We start from the raw sequence: 19,206 nt of genomic DNA, 5'->3' as shown, positions 1-19,206 counted from the left end.
TGAGGAAAATGAGGCCCAACAAAGTTAGGTGACTTGCCCAAAGTCTTGTTGGGTGACAATACATTCAGTGTGAAGCTCTGTTACCATTTCTCAGTTTTTTAATAAGATTCACAGTAAGATAAAACTTAAAAATATTAAAATTTTGTTTACTAACCTTTGTTTCAGTCTAAATGGGATTCTCTTCCAATTATCTTTTTGTTTTTGGTGGTACTGGGGTTTGAACTCAGGGCCTCATGCTTGCGAAGGAGGTGCTCTACCACTTGATCCACTCCAGCAGTCCTTTGCTTTAGTTATTTTTCAGAGAGAGTCTTATGTTTCTTGCCCAGGGTTATCTTAAACTGCAATCCTTCTACCTCTCACAATCTGTGCGAGCTCATCCTAGAAACCAAACTGGGAGTGATGGGAGATTAAGAAAGGACAAAAGACAGAAGACAAACATGCAGAAAGCTGGGGCCAGGTGGGCTGGTCATTCAGATAGAGACACACAACAGTGCCTTGTCCCCCTCCAGCGAGTTTATTATATATGCTGGCAAACAAGGAGGTGGAGCAACAGTTCTTGGTGTGGGGTGGGGGGCATGACATTGTAGTTCTTAGGAAGAGGAGGAACCTTGATCGCTACTCTCTGCACATAAACATCTTATGAGAAGCAGCTGTGCTGCATTTTGCCCTCACCCTCTTCTGCAGCTGGGGCTGTGCCAGCTCAGCCTGCAGATTATTGCACACAGCTGTGCTTGTCAGGTTCTCATAGGTTCTCATACTCTGCTTGCCACATCTTCCTCTTTTTTTATTTCTTAAGTACTCCCAATGAAGCCCATCCCCCAATCCAAGGAGTTGTCTTTGCACTGTGCAGCATCCGACAGAAAGAACAAGAAAACAGATGAACAATAACATACTTATTCCTGCCAAATACCAGAAAGAGTGCTTTCGCAAGTGAAATGGATTGAAACCCTTGAATTCATCCAGGATAGTTTTAGCTGGAGAAATAGCATTATCATAAGCCTTTTGCATGGCCAATATTTGTTGTCTTAGTAGCCATAAACCCACAGTATTGTTTGCTTCATTCTCGTGAACCCATAACCTGTAAAGCTGTAGTCACTATATTGAGGCACCAAATGTCCTGAGGAACGTCCTCCCTGTGCACCGTATCATCAGCAAAGATAGATATAGGGTGGCTCTACCAAGTGATAGAATGGACCATTGGTGGGTTGGGCATGAAAGTCCAGTATGCATCACCCTGGGCAACACCCACCTATATTGTGATTATGACCAATGTCGCCAGCAATGTGGCTGTGGGATTCCCAGCCATCCCCAGGTTACCAGTTACCATCATCATCATGTCCATTAGTTTCTTCATTTGACCCCAGGCGGGTGGCTCTCTGTTCCGCGTCTATCTCAATGGCAACTATTTTCTTGACTGCCCTCTGGTTGGTGGACAAGTCAGCCTCAGTGGTTCCATGTCCTAGGATGAGTCTTCCAGTCTCAGTCTCCTCATCCTTGGGTCCATGAGGCTTGACAAACTGTGATGGTACCCACACTGGGTGTTCTGCATCTTCAAGAAAAACACAAAAGCATGCCCTTGACTGCATATCAGGACAGGACTAGGACTGTGCCATTTGCCAGTTAACACATTATCCCAAAGAATCTGAGGCCTGAAAGTCAGCTCCTGCAGTTGTCAATGCCTTTCAGTGGGTGTTAAACCCTGTTCTGGGCAGTTCAAAAAATTAAAAGTATATAAAGCTTTATGTAATTGGCTAGCTGGGGGAAGTACCTCGTCTCCCCCTTTTAATTTTTTTAATTGCATTTTGAGAGTGGCATGTGCGCATTCCACTATGGCCTGCCCTTGAGGATTATAAGGAATACCAGTGGTGTGATGTATCTGATAGGCCTCACAGAACTGCTGAAAGGCAGTTGAAGAATATGCAGGGCCATTGTCTGTCTTGAGCTGTTGGGGTTTACCCATGGCAGTGAAGGCAGCCAAACGAGCGATGACATGCTTAGTGGCCTCACCAGCATGTGCAGAGGCATAGATATAACCTGAATAGGTGTCCACAGACTCATGAACATAGCACTGTCAGCCAAAGGAGGGAACGTGAGTGACATCCATCTGCCACAAGATTCCAGGCCGAAGGCCCTGGGGGTTAATTCCCTCAGGCACTTGTGACAAACGTGATACACTGCTGTCATGATTTAATGATTTGTTGAGCCTGCTCCCTGGTAAAGTGAAATTGCCTACGTAAGGCTGAAGCATTTTGATGGTACAAGGCATGACTTAGTCAGGCAGCTTCTATGGGTGTGTGAGCAGTTTGTGTGAGCAGGCCCAAGGCAAGCCCAGAGACTAGGTTATCTACCTGGGCCTTACTGTCAGTGAGTGGGCCAGGGAGATTAAAATATGAGCGCAAATGGCTCACAAAACAGGGATAAAGGTGGGCTTGCACCAGACTATGCAACTGAAAGAAAAGATTAAATAACTCTTCATTACTAGTGTGGCCAATATAAACAATTTCAATTCAGCGTGAAACACCTACCATATAGTGACTATCACTGTACAGATTGATAGGTTGTTGTGGACAGTCCCTCAGGACCATGACAACAGCATAAAGCTCTGCCCTTTGAGCAGAGGCAAAAAAGTATTTTCTACCTTGTGGCAATCTTTGGTGTAATAGGCAGCAATACCATGCCCAGCAGCATCAGTGAAAATTGATAGCTTCTGACAAAGGGGAGGATGGAGTAATTTTTGGAAAGACAAAAGCATGAAGGGAGGCAAACTAAAAGTTTTGAATGTGGGAGATGGTCCCCGACCTTTCCTGCAAAATTAGCCAGTGCAGACTGCCATGAGTCTGAAAATTGCCATAACCAATGCTGTTGATCTTTTGAAAATGGGCTCATGCCCCAGCTATTCACAACAATGAGTGCATCCCTTAGCAGTCAGCCTAGCTACCAGCTCATGACTTGGTGTAAGAAACTTAGCAGGAGAGTGACCCAAGTGTAACCATTCCAACATCCCCTGCAATTGCCAAAGTACCCCATTGGCATTGATGGAGAGTGTAAAATCGATAACTGAACAGGGTGCTGTGGATCCATTGCTCTCTCTACCTTAACCAATGCCTGTTGGGTGTCCTCTGTAAGTTCTCAAAGCAAGGAAGAATTAGGGTTGCCCTTGAACAGTTGAAAAGGAGGAGATAAGGTGTCAGTGGTAAGTTTTAGAGAGGGTCTGAGCCAATTGACATCTCCCAGCAGTTTTTGTAAATCATTTAAAGTTTTTAAATGATCCTTCCTGATCTCTACCTTTTGAGGATGGATCAAGTGTCCATCGATAACTTGTCCTAAATATTGAAAGGGAGACATTTTTTGTACCTTTTCTGGGGCAATGCACAACCCCCAGGCCTCAAGGTCCTTTGTAAGATCTGCCAAGGTTAGTAGAAGATTACTGGGCTGACTTATCAGAATATCATCTGTGTAATGAAGGACATAAAGCTTCTGGATACTTATGGCATGTAGGTTCCATTGCTGCAGGGACAAATTCCTGACATATAGTGGGTCTGTTAGCTGTGTCTTGAGGCAGCACTGTCCAATGAAATCAGTGCCCAGGGCCCTGATGATTTGGTGATGATAAAGTGAAAGCACATTTTTCTCTGTCTTTTGAATGGAGAGGAATGGTTAAAAAAAAAAAAAAAAAAGAATGCAAAGACAATAATCTAATGGAATAGCTGTAGGTGAGGAAAGGCCAGGCTGGAGTGTTCCCATTGGCTGCATTACTCTGTTGACAGCTCTTAAATCCTGTAAGAGCCTCCCTCTTTCCAACTTTTTTGTAATCACAAAAGTTGGAGTATTCCAAGGCCTGTAGGTAGGCTCAATATGCCCTGCCTTTAAGTGTTCCTCCACCAGAGCTGTGGCTGCAGCCAACTTACCCCTGTGAAAGGACACTGGTCCACCCAGACTGTATCCATTGAGAGCCAAGTGATCTGGGCTGCATGTTTGAAAGGGGAGTGTTTAATTTGTTGGACCAGGGCCCCTACTGAAAAGGCTGTGCGGCCTGATATCCTAGCCCCATCCTTCCTAGATTCCCTAAAGGCTGTACAGGATGTAACCTGCCTTGTTGATATTTTCCCAGTTCCCTAAGGGGATTATTGCCATCTTGAAACATTTGGTGAGAGACCATGCTATCAGGACTGCTGAGTATAGCTCCCATACCCTCTAATATGTATCTTCTCTACAGATTGACTGGAACATTGTCTAGGACATAAGGAACAAAAAGCCTTGAGTGTCCCTCTTCATCCCTCCAAACAGATCTGCTGAGAACTCTGGAGGGGGCCATGAGTGGCCCCTAACCCCTGCAGATTGGCAGCAGAGGGTTGGCAAGACCAACTTTTTGGCCAATGCCTAGCAGCAATTATAGAGACATCAGCACCAGTCTCCAAAAGTCCCAAAACTGTTTTTCATTTAAGAACAAAGTCATTTCCAGCCTATCTTTTGTTACTCATTGTACCAGTAAGCATGATCAGAGGAACTGAATCCTCCATCTCTCCATGGGGTATGAGTTAACACCTTGCTTTTCTTCACATTTGGGAGAATAACCAGTTGAGTTATTTTTGCCTTTGGGGATACTGCTACAAAGGCACCTAGTGTCTGGGTCATTATCTTAATTTCCCAGTGTAGTCTTCATCAATCACACCTGGATAAACCTATAATCCCCTTATAGTTGCACCACTTTCCCCTAATATTAGACTCACTGTGAACTGGGGCAAGCCCTGGGCCCATTGGCACCAGATGGTGGCCTGGTGATGGGCCCTGAGATACCTAGCTGTAGTCAGGGCTTATTCTGACACTCCCTAGCAAAATGTCCCTCTTTTCCACAGGAAAAACATGCTCCTTTTTTCTTCCCCCAGGGTGAAACACTTCCTTTAAGGCAGCAGCTAAAGCTATAATGTGGATGTGACTTGGCTTGATACCTGCACAAATTCTAAACATTTCCTGCAGAGTAGCTCTTTTTCTATATGACCGAAGGGCTGTCTTACAGGCCTCATTAGCATTCTCGAAATCCAGCTGTTTTATCAGTATGTTTTTGGCTTCAGTATCCACCACTATCCTGTCTACATTTTGCAGCAGGCATGCCACAAACTCTTAATATGGCTCATCAGGACCTTGGAGAATGCTAGTTAATTCCAAAGTCTTTTCTCTTTTCATCGGTAGTTCTTTCTATGCCCTTATCCCTGCGATGGAAATCTGCTGATAAGCTTGAAGGGGATACTATAATTTATTGTCTATGCCTTTGGAAGGTCCTCTTCCCATGAGCATATCTGCAGTGATATGCACTCTGTGGGCCAAATTATGGTTTGTCTGCTCCTGACATAACTCTGTAAAATCTGTTTTCCACAGAAACTAATCAGCTGGAGATAGGCATATTTTAGCCAGCCCTGCCAGTCATCTGGAGACATAGCAGTATCTCCTACCACACTTGTAATAGCCCCGGTGTAAATGGCGCTGTAGGGTCATACATTGCATAGGCTTGTTTTACCTCCTTTAAAGTTTTAAATAGAATCTTTTCATAAAATCTCTGTTGCATGCCAGGGTTGTTAGGGTCCAGTCTCTCAAGCACAGACTGACACCTAAAACCATCTGCATCTTCTCCTTGACTACGAGCTGCCTGCAAGGCAGCCTGTAGTGGACTCTTAGCAAGAGCAGGAAGTCTCTTGGCCTGTGGAAGTAACCCCAAATGCATGGCTCCCAGTACTTGATGGGCTGGAGCTTCCTCCTGACCTTCCTCACCTGACACTGAATCAAAATCAGAATCATCTTTGGACTGAATTTTAATTTTATGTAAAAACTTATCCTCATAAGGTGGGGCCGACAGCTCAGTGGCTCCACTGCCTGCAGCATTTTGTTCCTTCAAGAGATCTTGCCTCTTACGTTCCTGGATGATTGGTTGTAAGGAGTGAGTCCCACATGCCGCCTCAAATACCGAGGAGGAAAATCTTTGTTTATGTGAGGGAATAGGCTCCAAACAATCTCTAATAATAAACCACAAACCAAAAGTAAAAATGGGCATGCCCCTCAGCTATATATCATGCCCTCAGCCCATCTCCTACCTTGTTCCATGTTTCTAAATTTACAGTGCCCTCCTCAGGGAACCATGGGCAAGTATCCTGTACAAAATCTAAAAACTGCATAAGCTGAAGCAACCTGACTCTGCTTCCTCTAATCTTTAGCATGGCTTTTAAAGCCTGTATATAGAGCTCTCAGTCCTTAGACTCACACTGTCCTGTGTTTTTACACCTGACTGTATTCAATTCACTCTCCTCGTCACCTTACTTCTTTTCTATTACATCTTACTTGTTTCTTATTAAGCATGTGCCTCTCAAAGAGTGTCTCCCCCTCTCAGGCTTCAAGTTTCCCATAGTTAGGTCCCTGTTCAGGTCCACCTCTTGCTCCCTGTTTGATCATGTCCTAGAAACCTAACTGGGAGTGACTGGAGATTAAGAAAGGGCAAAAGACAAAAGACAAACATGCAGAAAGCTGGGGCCAGGTGGGCTGGGTGCTCTGATGGAGACACACAACAGCCTCATCCCCCTCCAGCATGTTTATTATATATAGTGGCAAACAAGGAGGTGGAGCAACAGTTCTTGGTGCAGGGGGCATAACATTGTAGCACTTGGGAGCAAGAGGAACCTGCGATCGCTACTCTCTGCACGTAAACATCTTAGGAAAAGCAGCTGTGCTGCATTTTGCCCTTGCCTTCTTCTATGGCTGGGGCTGTGCCAGCTCAGCCTGCAGATTATTGGGCATAGCTGTGCTTGTGTCAAGTTCTCATAGGCTTCTCATATTCCACTCTCCACATCTACCCATGCCTCCCATGTAGCTGGGATGCTACAAGTGTGCCACCATACCTGACTTGTTTGTTAATACAGGGTCTCATTAACGTTTTGCCTAGACTGGCCTCAAACTGTGATTCTCCTGATTTCTGCCTCCCTAGTAGTTGTGATTATATTACAGGCACCTGGCCCCAATTATCCTGTTATCTCTAACAACTAGCGTAACATCTTGCTTAATAATACTTGGGAATAAATTTTCCTGCAAGAAAATTTTAGGCATTAAACAAATATTTATTGAGAACAATACCATGAGATAAATACTGTTACAAACTATACTTTGGGCTAAGGGTATAGCTCAAGTGGTAGAGTGCTTGCCTAGCAAATGTGAGGCCCTGGGTTCAATCTCCAGTGCTACCAAGACAACACCAACACCAACAAAGACCCCCCCTCCCTAAACAAAAAATCCCACACAAAATAAAAAAAACTGTTTTATTGAAGTAGATCCAATTAATTTAGTTAAGAAGGTGATAGAGTTGAATTTTAGTGCTATCTTCTCTTTTTTTGAAGATAGCAAAGAATGAGTTATTAGTAAAACCTCATTATACCTCAAGATATGAGGTGGGCAGCTCAGATAAGGGCTGACTGCCTTACTGCCATTGTTCTATCACATTATTGGGATTAGAAGGTGGCTTATAGGATTTCCAATTAAAAGACTTGAGAAAAATTTACTGTAGTTTTTTTTAATGCATTCAAAGTTTGGAGTATAAATGCTTGGTTTTTGGAAACAAAACATCTTGGGGTTTTCTTAAACTGGTGTTTTGATTTTGATTATGTGTATGTGTATAGCAGGCTATGTAGATATTAAAATCAGGAAGTAAATTTTGTCAAATGAAAACTGGAAAAAATTAGCTCCAGGAACAGGCTATAAAAGGTTCAGCTGTTTTGCTCCTTCGTCTTTCTAATGTGCCATAGTCCAAGGAAGTAGTGAGTATGATACCTTTCCAAAGTAGTCATGGGTTCAAGTGGCCACATCAAGGAACTCTTAGTGCCACGTGGAGTGGAGGTCTGAGGACTGGGTTGGGCTGCACACTTATGCATTATGCCCAGTGTGCATGGATTCTCCACAGACCTGATGAAGACTCCCAGATCATCAAGAGAACAGATTGGAGTTGTCAGTTGTTCCATCAGTCTCTTTAACAAGTTCACGGGTCTGGACAGCAGAACCTTATGTATTGGGACACAGCACACTGAACTGTGTTTTATATTCCCTCACATGTTAGGACAAAATTCAAGGCTGACAGGAAGAGCTTACTGGACAGCCAAAGTCAGGAAATTAACTATAAATTACATCTTTTTATGAAGGGAGGGAGATGGGCAGGTCTTTAAAGGTATTAGATCAAAGCACATTTCAAGCATAATGGCTTTTGATTTCCTCCCTGAAAGTATATTTGTTTAGCACAAGAGATTTTTGGATTTACTTTAATTCAGGCGGCTGAGTTGAGTTTATTCTATAATCTATAAAACTCTTATTTTTCAAAAAATTTCTTAGGTGGTTTGATGGCAACATGTTATTGTTTTTCTTCTGCAGGTTGATTTTGAATTGGAGTCATTTTCTGAAAGGAAAGAAGAGGAGAAGGAAGAGCTGATGGAGTGGTGGAAAATGATGTCAGAAACTTTAAATTTTTAGGACGGCTTCTAAGTAGCTGCTTTTAATATATCTCTGCAATGTAGTATGATGTAATGTGGCCATTTTATTTTAGATTTTGTGCAATTAATATTTAACATTGATTTATTTTTTAATCAGTAATTATTAATCAATGTTACTTAAACTAAATAGACTTGTAAGTAAAAATATAAGAACTGGTCTATTTCATTCTCCTAGATAGCACTTCCTTCCTACATATATTACACAAAGGACTGTAGAAAAGATTTCAGTAATCCTGGCATTTTAATGCATTATTCCAGGTGTTATTTACAATGAAGAATGTTTTGAGTAATGCTGGATTTTAAAAAATGAGTGAGGTTCTTTTAATGTAACTGGTGACAGTGTCACATAATGAATGCCATTGAAAAGGTCAACAGATATAGCTTGGAGCTGTGAGCACCCTACTGCAAGATTAAATAGGATGAATTGTATGAATAAGTATGAATTGTCATTTGTCTCTTGTGCTGACTAGCTATATAAGCATGATCCTGTTAATCCATTTCTGATGGGAAGAAAATGCACATGTTTAGCAAAAGGTTTTATGAACAGAATGAAAGTTGACTTCTTGTTTGTGCTTACCAGGGCGATATTGTTATATTATTCAGCCTGTTAACACTACTTTGGAGTTTAGGGTTTGCTCTTGATTGTAGATTGGCCTAGAATTGCATTCTGAATTAATAAAGGTTAAAAAAGTTCTATGGTGTGCATTTTAATTCTCTATGGTTTTGGTTTAAAGTCGTGGTTTCTTGATGAAAAGATTTATTTTCTTGATAGTGGCTGCTCATGGGTTTGCCTTCTACATTTTAAAATTTATTGACTGTTATATGGCAAGCAGTGTGCAGGGTCTGTGTATATCATTGTGGTGGATGAAAGATTCTGAACCCATTGGTATTCTGGATCAGTTGTGGACACAGACTTTAAGTCAGTATATAATTACACATTGCAATGAGTAAAATGAAAGAATAGGGTGTGGAGAGAAAGAATGGCAGAGAAACTTAGATTGTATTTGGATAAAGGAATTTAGGAATGGTCTCTAATGGACCTAAAATATAAGTGTGTAGGAGCAATGCAGACTATTAGAGTGGTGTGTGTGTGTGCTCATGTGTGGTACAGTGCTGGTTGTGGTATGGTGATTAATGTTCCAGGTACAGATTTCTATTAAAATAGTGCCAACAATTGTGATAATAATTCCCAAAATACATAATGTTTTAAATATAGCAGCAGTGTATTTCTTGCTTATGTTCTTATACTGGGCAGGAGACAATGATGAGGTGGCTTCTCTCCACACGTCTGTGACCACATTCTGGAACCCATTCTGATGGAAGATCTGCCATCTTTCCTAAGATGAATTGATGGTCATCTCTACTGAAGCCAGTGAGAAAGGGGCAAGTGCATGGGACAACATGTGGGGGGCATTTTTATCAGCAGGCCTGGGGACAGCATATGTTACTTCTGTACACATCACATTGTGCAGAATTGTATGCTCTGGCCACAATAACCGCAAGGGAGTCTGAAAATATAGTGTAGCAAGTGCACCTAGATAGGGGGGAAAATTTAGACTTGGGTGAACATCTGACAATACCTGCCATTGGAAGGACTAACAGGTGCAACAGTAGTGAGATAAGAAGGACCATAGCTTTCCTCTAACATAAAAAGGAAAAAATCCTGATGTGGACAAATGTGAGAGGTAGGAAATAAAGCCCAAGAAACAGACAGGAACCAAGTCATGCAGGATCTTTCTTATAGTCAAGGAGGATTTAGTAATCCATTGTTAGCATCACTGAAAGTTGAGCTCAGAAGGGGAATGATCTTATTTGTTTTAAAGATGATTCTGGCTGCCAGTAGAGTAGACAAAAAGACTAGAGACCCGATAGGACTCTATTGCAGGAATCCAATAGGTGACTTGGATCAGGTGGTGGCAATAGGGATGAGAAGTGGGGGGGTAGGTTTGTGATATATTTCAGAGACATAATTAACAGATCTTAATGAATTGATGTGAGTGATGAGGGAAAGGCAGCTGTCAAAGATGACATTGTGTTTCTAACTTGAGTAACTGGGTGCATGGCCCCCAGTTCAATGTAGAAAATGTAAATTCTGAGGTGACTGTGCTAGAGTGATACATAAATGGAGGTGCTGAGTGGATGGCTGGATTGCCTATATGTGAAGCTCTAGAAATGGCTTGGGAATGGAAATAGACATTTGGAGGTAATTGACACCTCAATAAGGTGGCTGTATACTTTAATCCAAACTGGGTCACTCTTGAGAATGAAAAAGGCACAACTATGCCAGAGCTGCCTGAAACAAGCTGGGGACTAGAGTCACTTACATAAAGATGGTGTTTATAGCTATGAGGAAACATAAAACCCCTAGGAGGAGTCTACAAAGTAAGAAGAGACTGAGCTCCAAGGAACTTAAAAATTTTGATCTTAGTGGCATAAATATGACAGAATTTGCTAGACTATGCTACAGAAAGAAGAAGCCCTCAAATCTCAGTGTTAAAGCTTAAAGGTAATTTATTTTTCATGAACTCTATAGGTTCATGTAACTGTCCAGAAAGTTTGTCTTGCATGCTGGTGACTCAGTGATGTAGAATGCTTTCACTTGTGGCTGTGCCATCTCAACATAAGTTTCCCTAAGTCTCTGTACTTCTTCCCAAAGCTCACTGGACTGAACTAGCCATTTAATCTTCCTTAACTACAATGTTTGGTGAACAACACCATTACTGCCATGGTCTTCCCTCCTGGTTGCCAGTATAACTTCGCTCTTCTTTTTCCAAATACCAGATTCACTGCACAGGAAGATAATTAAAGTCACATCAAATCATGGTTTTGAGCTTCAATTTTGGGATCTCTGAGGGATGCCATGGTAGTCTATATATTATATCTGCATATGGCCATTCCTGCCCCCAGAGACCTAGGAATAAAACAGATGGGCTATCTGTACCTCTCACATCCAACATACAGTAGTAGAATGGGGTCAAGACAACATCAGCAACACTCCCATTTGAAGTGGTGAAGAACAAGGGGTGCACAGCACTTATGGTCTGCAGCAACACTGAAATCTTGCTGAGCTGGTCTTGTATAGCCCCCTGTTCTAGAGGTGGAAAATGTTCCTGGTTTCAGAATTGATTCTATCCTTTGGGAAAAGCTTCCTTCTCTCATTGTTTCCCATGGTCCTAACATTGCTCTTGAACTCTTTCTCTCACTCGTTCATGACCTAGATTGATGAAGGCTCCACCTTGTATAGCTACACCATCTGGAATGTGGGATACCCTTACCTCCATCCTCTAATCACTGCAGAGGGGAGGAAGGGCTGGAGCTAGGAATGGACTTTTCATTGCCTTGGCTTGGAGGAGATCATGTCAGCTGTGCTCACATCTCCTTGTCTAGGACTAGTCACATGGCCTTGCCTAACTGATCTGAATGCAGGAAATGTGGGACAGCATGTAGAACATATGTCTCTCTTATACAGACTGAATGAACTACCCACTCAACTATCGGAAGGGAGGTGTTCATTCTGTGTAATCTCGCCCTTGCTACCATTTGTCATGAGGTAGAGTTTCCAAACTCTCCAGTCTCCTGATCATGCTCTTGATGTATTCTAAGGTTACCTAATTGGAGGGGGGGGGGTGTCCAATTACATGCTGTTGGGAAGGAATCTCCTTTTCCCTGGTTTCACATTACTGTATTGAAGGAGCTCCACTGGAATAAGAGTCTTGACCATTAGTCCTAACATTTGCTCACTCTTTTGCAGAGAAGTTGGTTATCTAGTTTCTAGACACACTAATCAGGTAGAACAAATCTGTGGAAGGACTGGAAACTTCCCTTTTTCTTCCCTAGACTCATCTCCAAGCTCTCCCTTGGGTGCGGAGGAAGAATGTGGGTGGTGTTGGGATAGTGTGGGGGTTGATGGGTATGAAGTACTAATAGGATTTTTGGTCCATAGCTCTAGCATCTCTTTCTGCAAATAACTTATAAATAAAATAAAGCTGATAGTTTAACCTCTGTCTGTTGGGGTCCAACTAGTCTTTTTTTCAACTGGTTCTGACCCAGGAATGGAAGAAATGGGTATTTTATGCTGATTCCTAAACACTTTTAGGAGTTATAGTGTTTTAATATCTTATGTGTGGCCAGATAACACCTCCCTCATTTGAATATTGTGCTTTTCATAATATAGTCCAGGATGATGTGACATTTTTTGAAAGTATTGTTAGAAATAAAGTCTGGGGTTTTGAAACTCCCAAATGGTGACTGGGAGAAGCACTCCAAAGTCCTTCAGCAAAGCAAAAAGTTTTACTTCTGCAGAAAGTTGTGCAACCAACAAGAAGTCTGGTAAGCAAGCATACTGAGTGGGAAGTTCATTCGAGCTTTATCTCTAGCACAATCCTGCTCCTCATGAGGGTTGGTTGATGCTTGGGTTCACAACTGTTTGCGATTGGCTATTGTTTTGTGGTAGAGGGTTTGACATTTACATCTTAGCAAGGAAATGAAATTCAGGGCTCCAGGAATATGAAACTTAAAGATATGAAATTTCAAGTCTGTGAAACTAAAATGGCTACTGACTCAAGATGGCAGTGGTTTGGCTGAGTTACTTTGACAGAAAAGACAGGTCTAAAAAGACAGTATGTCACATTGTTGCTTCACATAGATTTAGCTTAAGTTAAAAACCCTGGATTAAGGTTTTTGATCTGGTTTGCAACTGAAGACTAGAGTAGGTAAGCACATTAAGGATTGATATGCAACTTTAGGGTTAAAAAGAAATGGATTGTGAACAGCTGAGTCAAATTGTTTTAGGTAACAAATTTCACAAAAGGAGGGGCCTGAGTAGTTGATTTTAATGAAATAACACATTTTGAATTTTTCCCTTTTTTTCCATTGACAATGAAAACCAGACATATTACTATGGAAGGAATAGCTAACCTTACTTAGCTCATATTTTGACTTCCAATTCTTCACATAAACAAAGTTAAATATTATTTGCAGAAAGGGAACTCTGAACTTTGATATTCATATTTTATTTATACAGACAACCTCTGAATCTTTCCATGATTTAGTGTTGTGGGAGGCTAAAAAAGTCATCTGTTCCAACATATTACTCAATGTCTCTTTTCAAAATTCTCATGAGGATTGTTTTCTGTGGTTACAATTGGATGGCATTTGGAGTTTGTGCCTCAAAAATGTCAAGAAAGAATATATCCAGACTTTTATGTCTCACCTTGTAAATATACTTTATCCTGGTTTTGTTATTTTTAAATAAACATCATCCTAGGTGGTTACAAATGCTCTAATTCTTTGCTGTTTCTTTTTTCTCTCCTCCCTCCCTCCCTTCCTCCCTCCCTTTCTTCCTTCCTTTATCTTTTCTTCCCTTCCTTCCCCACCCTCCTTCCCTCTTTTCCTTCCTGATGAATTAACTCAATCATGACTTGAGTTTCTGGGGTAGTATAGAACTCTAGTTTTATGTGATTAATCTAACTCATCGTAAAATGATTATTTTTAAAAACAGGGTGAAGATTGGTTTTGCAAGGCTAAAGATCACCCATGTGATCCAAGCTGACATTGAATATAGTCTGTAGTGATGACTCAGAAGAGAAAACTCACCTTGGTGAAATTTTTGGAAGTTGTCATGATGACAGGTGGCCATGGGGCTCTAAGTTTGGTAGGATGCTATAGTTTTCTCTTCCTCGTTTAGATTTTATGTTATCTTAGCTATTTTATTTAGCATTTTCTTTTGTCCATTCTTATCTTTTGATGACTCATTCATCAACTACAAAGTACTCACTTCGTGTTCTCTACTAGGCATTCACATAGCACGTTGCCATGGTCTGTGACCTTCACATTATTATTTAAAAAAAATTTTTATTGTTTTATTATTCATATGTGCATACAATGCTTGGGTCATTTCTCCCCCCGCCTCCACCCCCTCCCTTACCACCCACTCCACCCCCTCCCTCTCCCCCCAACCCCTCAATACCCAGCAGAAACTATTTTGCCCTTATTTCTAATTTTGTTGTAGAGAGAGTATAAGCAATAATAGGAAGGAACAAGGGTTTTTGCTGGTTGAGATAAGGATAGCTACACAGGGAGTTGACTTGCACTGATTTCCTATGTAACTTTCACATTACTGAACATGTATCTTGTGCCACACTCTGTGCTAAGTGTTGAAGTGTGGTGTTCTGAGACCCCACTAGAACCCTGTAAGGTTAGAAGTGTTGCAGCATTATTATGGAACCAAAGAAGAAACATTTAGAGTTTAAGTTGAATTCCTCACCTCACACAGCTTGTGAATGGCAGAGCAAGTATAAAAGCCATGTCTGACTGACCTTGAGCCCATTCTGGTTCGACTTTACCTTACTTTTTTAGCATGACCTAGAAAGAGCCTTATTACTTTTGATTAAATGCTCTGTTTTATATTCAGCTTACTACTTCACAGATGCTAACTGTTATACTTTGAGTTTCAAGAAAGTACTTATTCTGAGAGATGGTGATTTTAAAACAGTGCTTGAATAGTTGCAATAATCTCTTGTCTTATAGCTTCTTACCATGTGGAATTACTGCAGACCCAGTTAGTTTGACAAAATCCCCTGTGGATACAGTGACGCTTGGCACAGATGCTATGCTTTGTCCTGATGTTAATGCTGCAGAGAAACGTGTCAAGATTTACCAGGGTATGGTCATTACCTCAGAACAGAAAAGGGCAGCTGAGGAGGGGAAGGTCTAGCATTACATTTGTTCCTATCTTCTCAGCTTCTCAACGAAGGGAGGGATTTCCTAGGAATGCACCTAGCTGCAGGATCTGATTGAAGTTCTCAGTCTTGAAATTGTAGTCAGGACCAACTACAATGGAGGTGGAGTGGGAGTGTACAAAATGAGTATCAGAGGTTCTGCAGTCAGGGGGAAACTGACACAAGCAAAACTTGAAAATATAGGGACATAGAGCCTTGGCACCAAGGAAGCTATCCATGCAGAGTGAAGCTTCTCCTAAATGAAGAACCTTGGCCAGTGTGCAACCTGGAGGGAATGCTGGCAAGGAGAGTCCCAGGATGCACATATTAAATTAATTAAATGCAAAGCTGTTAGAAAACTCCCTGGCATATGACAAGTGTTCAAAAATGCAATTACTATCCAGGCATGGTGGCACATGCCTATAATTCCAGCATTTGGGAAGCTGAGGCTTGAGTATCTTGAGTTCAGGGCCATCCTTGACTATGTAGTAAGACCTGCATCTCCAAACAAAACAAAAACCTAAACCAAACTGAAACAAAATCCCCAATTACTAATACTGTTGTAACTCAAAGATGTGTCATTATTACTCAAACATGTTTAATCAGGTATACTATTGTTTTCTTTATTAGTGTTTGTGTTACAAGTTGAGTTAAAGAACTTGGTACTGAAAAACAGGAACCTGAAGAAACCTATCTGGGACATTGCTTGCACATGAGGTGAAAACCTCATTATCAGAAGAGTGATGGTGGAATACTGGGTTATGAAGAGTCTTGGGTCTGTTTGAATATCCTTCTTTTAGAGCAAGAAGAGGCAAGGGACCTGTGCTTGACTTGAGTTTCAGGTAGCCTTGTCTGGGGACCAGTGATAAGGAGGTAAGGACACTGGCTACACTTCATGTAAAAGGATATTCTTTTTTTTTAAAGTGGAACTGGGGTTTGAACTCAGGGCTTCACACTTGAACACAAAGCAGGAGTTCTACTGCTTGAGCCACACCTCCAGCATATTTTGCTCTGGTTATGTTGGAGATCTTGCAATTCTCCGGAACTCAGCCTCCCAAGCAGCTAGGATTACAGGCATGAGCCACAGGTCCCTGGCTAAAAGGGTGTTCTGTAGCAATAAATTAGTATCAACCATAGAAGCATGAGAATAATTATTTAAAATATTAAAAATTATTTAGTTTAAAATAACTGCTTATATTTTATTCCTCTCATCACTACTTAATTGTCATCCATTTTATATTAAAGCCATAATGAATTTATAGCTCAAGATTTTCGAGATTAGTGTCCACCCTCTATTGTTAAAAGCTTCTGGGGGTGAAGGCAGGCACACCTATAATCCCAGCTACTTAGGAGCAGAGGCAGGAGGATCTGGAGCTCAAGGCCTGCCTGGATCAAAGGTAGTGAGACCCTATCTCAAAAACAAAATAGAAAGTAAAGGGCTGGGAACGTAGTTTAAGTGGTAAAGTACATGCCTAGCAGGTGTAAGGCCCTGGGTTAAATCCCCAGTACTGCAGAGAAAACAAAGCTAAAAAGGTGCTGGGAACATTGGTGTTTCTTAACTAGCCGTCACCTGAGCACTCATGTCTCACGTGGAGATGACAAAGTGGAGGATGAGGGACTTTGACCAAATGTTCCAGGTTATTGCAATGTCAGTGTCTCCCAGCAGATATTTGTTGAAAGAATGAGTGCTTGTTGGTGGAGGAGGAGCCCATGGTGGAAGGTGAGCTGTGTATACCTGACATAACCATGTTCCAGTATTAATGGTGACAAAAACCAGGGCCTCATCACAGCGAATAACCTGACGCATCCAGAAAATTTACTGGGAAAAAACTCACTGAAGAGATAGCCATATTTTCCCCTTTTTACTTGATAAACATTTAAAATTTACCTGCTTCAGTTGCTACAAATGAAATGTGGTCTTTCCCTTATATTTCTTTTCTGCAGAATTTTCCCAGATTAAACCATTATTGACTTGGTTTTAGGATTGCTCATGCAGAAATGCTATTCATGGAGTTAAGAAATCTGACTGATGAATAGGATAGTTAATGAATTCCTAGGAAACCACTGGTTGATTACCACAAAACAAAACACAACACAGAAAATGACATAATGATTTTTTTGAATAGTTGAATCAGTGGTTAAGTTTGTCAAATTTTCTGAATTTGAGCATTATAATAATGCATAATTCTTATTGTCCTAATTAGAGGACTTAAAATTTTCTGGTGAACCCTCTGGCTATAGTTGCCTCTTCTTCTTATATTAACACATACTTATTCTACAAGTTTCTGAAAAATCAGCCCTGACACTGCCAGGCGCACTTCTCTTCCCCACCCTTTCACTGGAAAAGCAGCTGGTCCTGGTCATTTGCCTATAACTGTCTTTTGCTCCAGAAACTTTGCTCACACTTTCCCCTGTGTTTATTTTAAACCTTAAATTTGAAGAGCAAGATGGTAAGAAAATAGCACTGAGTCTAACCAGGGCTTTATAAGTTTGTTGCCATGGCTTATCTGGCTCCATGAAGTACTGCTGTGGGATTTGGGGTCTGATTAGGGATGATTAAAGTGGTGGGTGGTGCAGCATTCTTTGCTCAAAACCTACAACATACTTCCTTGTGCATTAAATTCACAGAGGTAGTTTGAAGCCAAGTATGTGTGTAATTAATGTAAGAAAGTGCCAGACTTTTGAGCGTACCTTCAGCTCTGACTCCACACTTGCTCTTTGTCAAGCTGTGGGAGGTTCTGACAAGTATACAAGAGCTGACAGGCAGATGTGAAAAGGGGGATTAGGTGCTGGAGTTTTGGTTCAGTCTCTTACTAGGTGAATGGTCCTGCAGGCTCTTAGCTGCACAAACTTGGTTTTGCTATTTCTTCTTCCTTATTTTCACAAATGCTGAAATGTGTATATGGCTCCTCTAATAATATCAGAAGACTGTGAACTCTTAACTTCTGACCTGGGGTGGCAGCGAGCCACTCACCCATGTGTATTTCATATGTCTTTCTTAGATGAATGAATAGCTTGTCCAGTATTGACACCCCAGATTCTGTAAGAGTATACCTAAACAAAAAATAAACACACAAAAAGCAGGAAGTTGTTTTTTTCTTCCCAACCTGGAATCACTTTCAAATGAACTATCATTATGTTTCCATTGCTATAACAAAATTCCTGAGGCTTGGTGTGTTATTTTAAAAAGCTCACACCTTTAGAGGTTCAAGGGTAGGTTCCAGCATCAGCTGGGCTTTGATGAGGATTTCCTGGTGGATGGCATCATGGGAACAGTGCATGTATGGGAATCACATGCAGGACAGGAAGCCAGAGAGAGGGGAGAGGTCCATCTTGCTCTTTTTATAACAAAGCTTCTGACAGGAACTTACTGGGTTCCCAGCAGAACTTATAAGGGCATGTCACCAAATACCTACTTACCTTGCATTAGACCCCATCTCTTAAAGGTTCCACATCACCTGTGAACATTACCACCCTGGGGACTAAGCTTCCAGTGCATGAAACTTTGGGGGATATACTGAAACCATATTAAAACCTTAACACTTTCTTTTTTTTCTTTATTCATATAGTCATATGTGCATACATTGTTTGGATCATTTCTCCCCCAGCCCCTACCCTCTGCCTCTTCCCCTACCCCCCTCACTTCCAGGCAGAACCTGTTCTGGCCTTTTCTCCACTTTTTGAAGAGAAGACATAAGCAATGGAAACAAAGAAAAAGCATTTTTCCTAGTTGAGATAAGGATAGCTGTACAGAGAGATTCCTAGCATTGCTTCCACGTACAAGTGTATTACAACCCGAATTGATTCATCTCTACCTGACCACTTCACTACTTCCCGGTCACCTTCCCATATTGACCACTCTTGATTTACGGTTACTGTATTAGCTCCTCTGCAGTGGGGACATCAAACGCTTTGAAGTTTTGCGTTTCCTACCTATCCACATTCTTCCTGTATGTGCTCTCCCCTTAGCG

At 41.4% G+C, this 19,206-nt stretch overlaps 1 protein-coding gene across 2 annotated transcripts in view; it reads left to right on the top strand.

The window, feature by feature from the left end:
- Cpe (carboxypeptidase E) overlaps positions 1-9,210 on the top strand; it is a 106,334-nt gene extending 97,124 nt beyond the window's left edge. For both annotated transcript variants that reach the window (XM_074055036.1, XM_074055037.1), the window contains exon 9: positions 8,398-9,210. In XM_074055036.1, the coding sequence (XP_073911137.1) occupies positions 8,398-8,496 (99 nt within the window). In that variant the 3' untranslated portion in view covers positions 8,497-9,210. The remainder of the gene's footprint in view (positions 1-8,397) is intronic.
- Positions 9,211-19,206: the final 9,996 nt, after the last annotated feature.

Source organism: Castor canadensis, chromosome 14 (genome assembly GCF_047511655.1).
Source record: "Castor canadensis chromosome 14, mCasCan1.hap1v2, whole genome shotgun sequence".
Lineage (NCBI taxonomy): Eukaryota > Metazoa > Chordata > Mammalia > Rodentia > Castoridae > Castor > Castor canadensis.
Note: the sequence above shows the minus strand (reverse complement) of the source record. Positions and strands in the feature narration are given on the sequence as shown.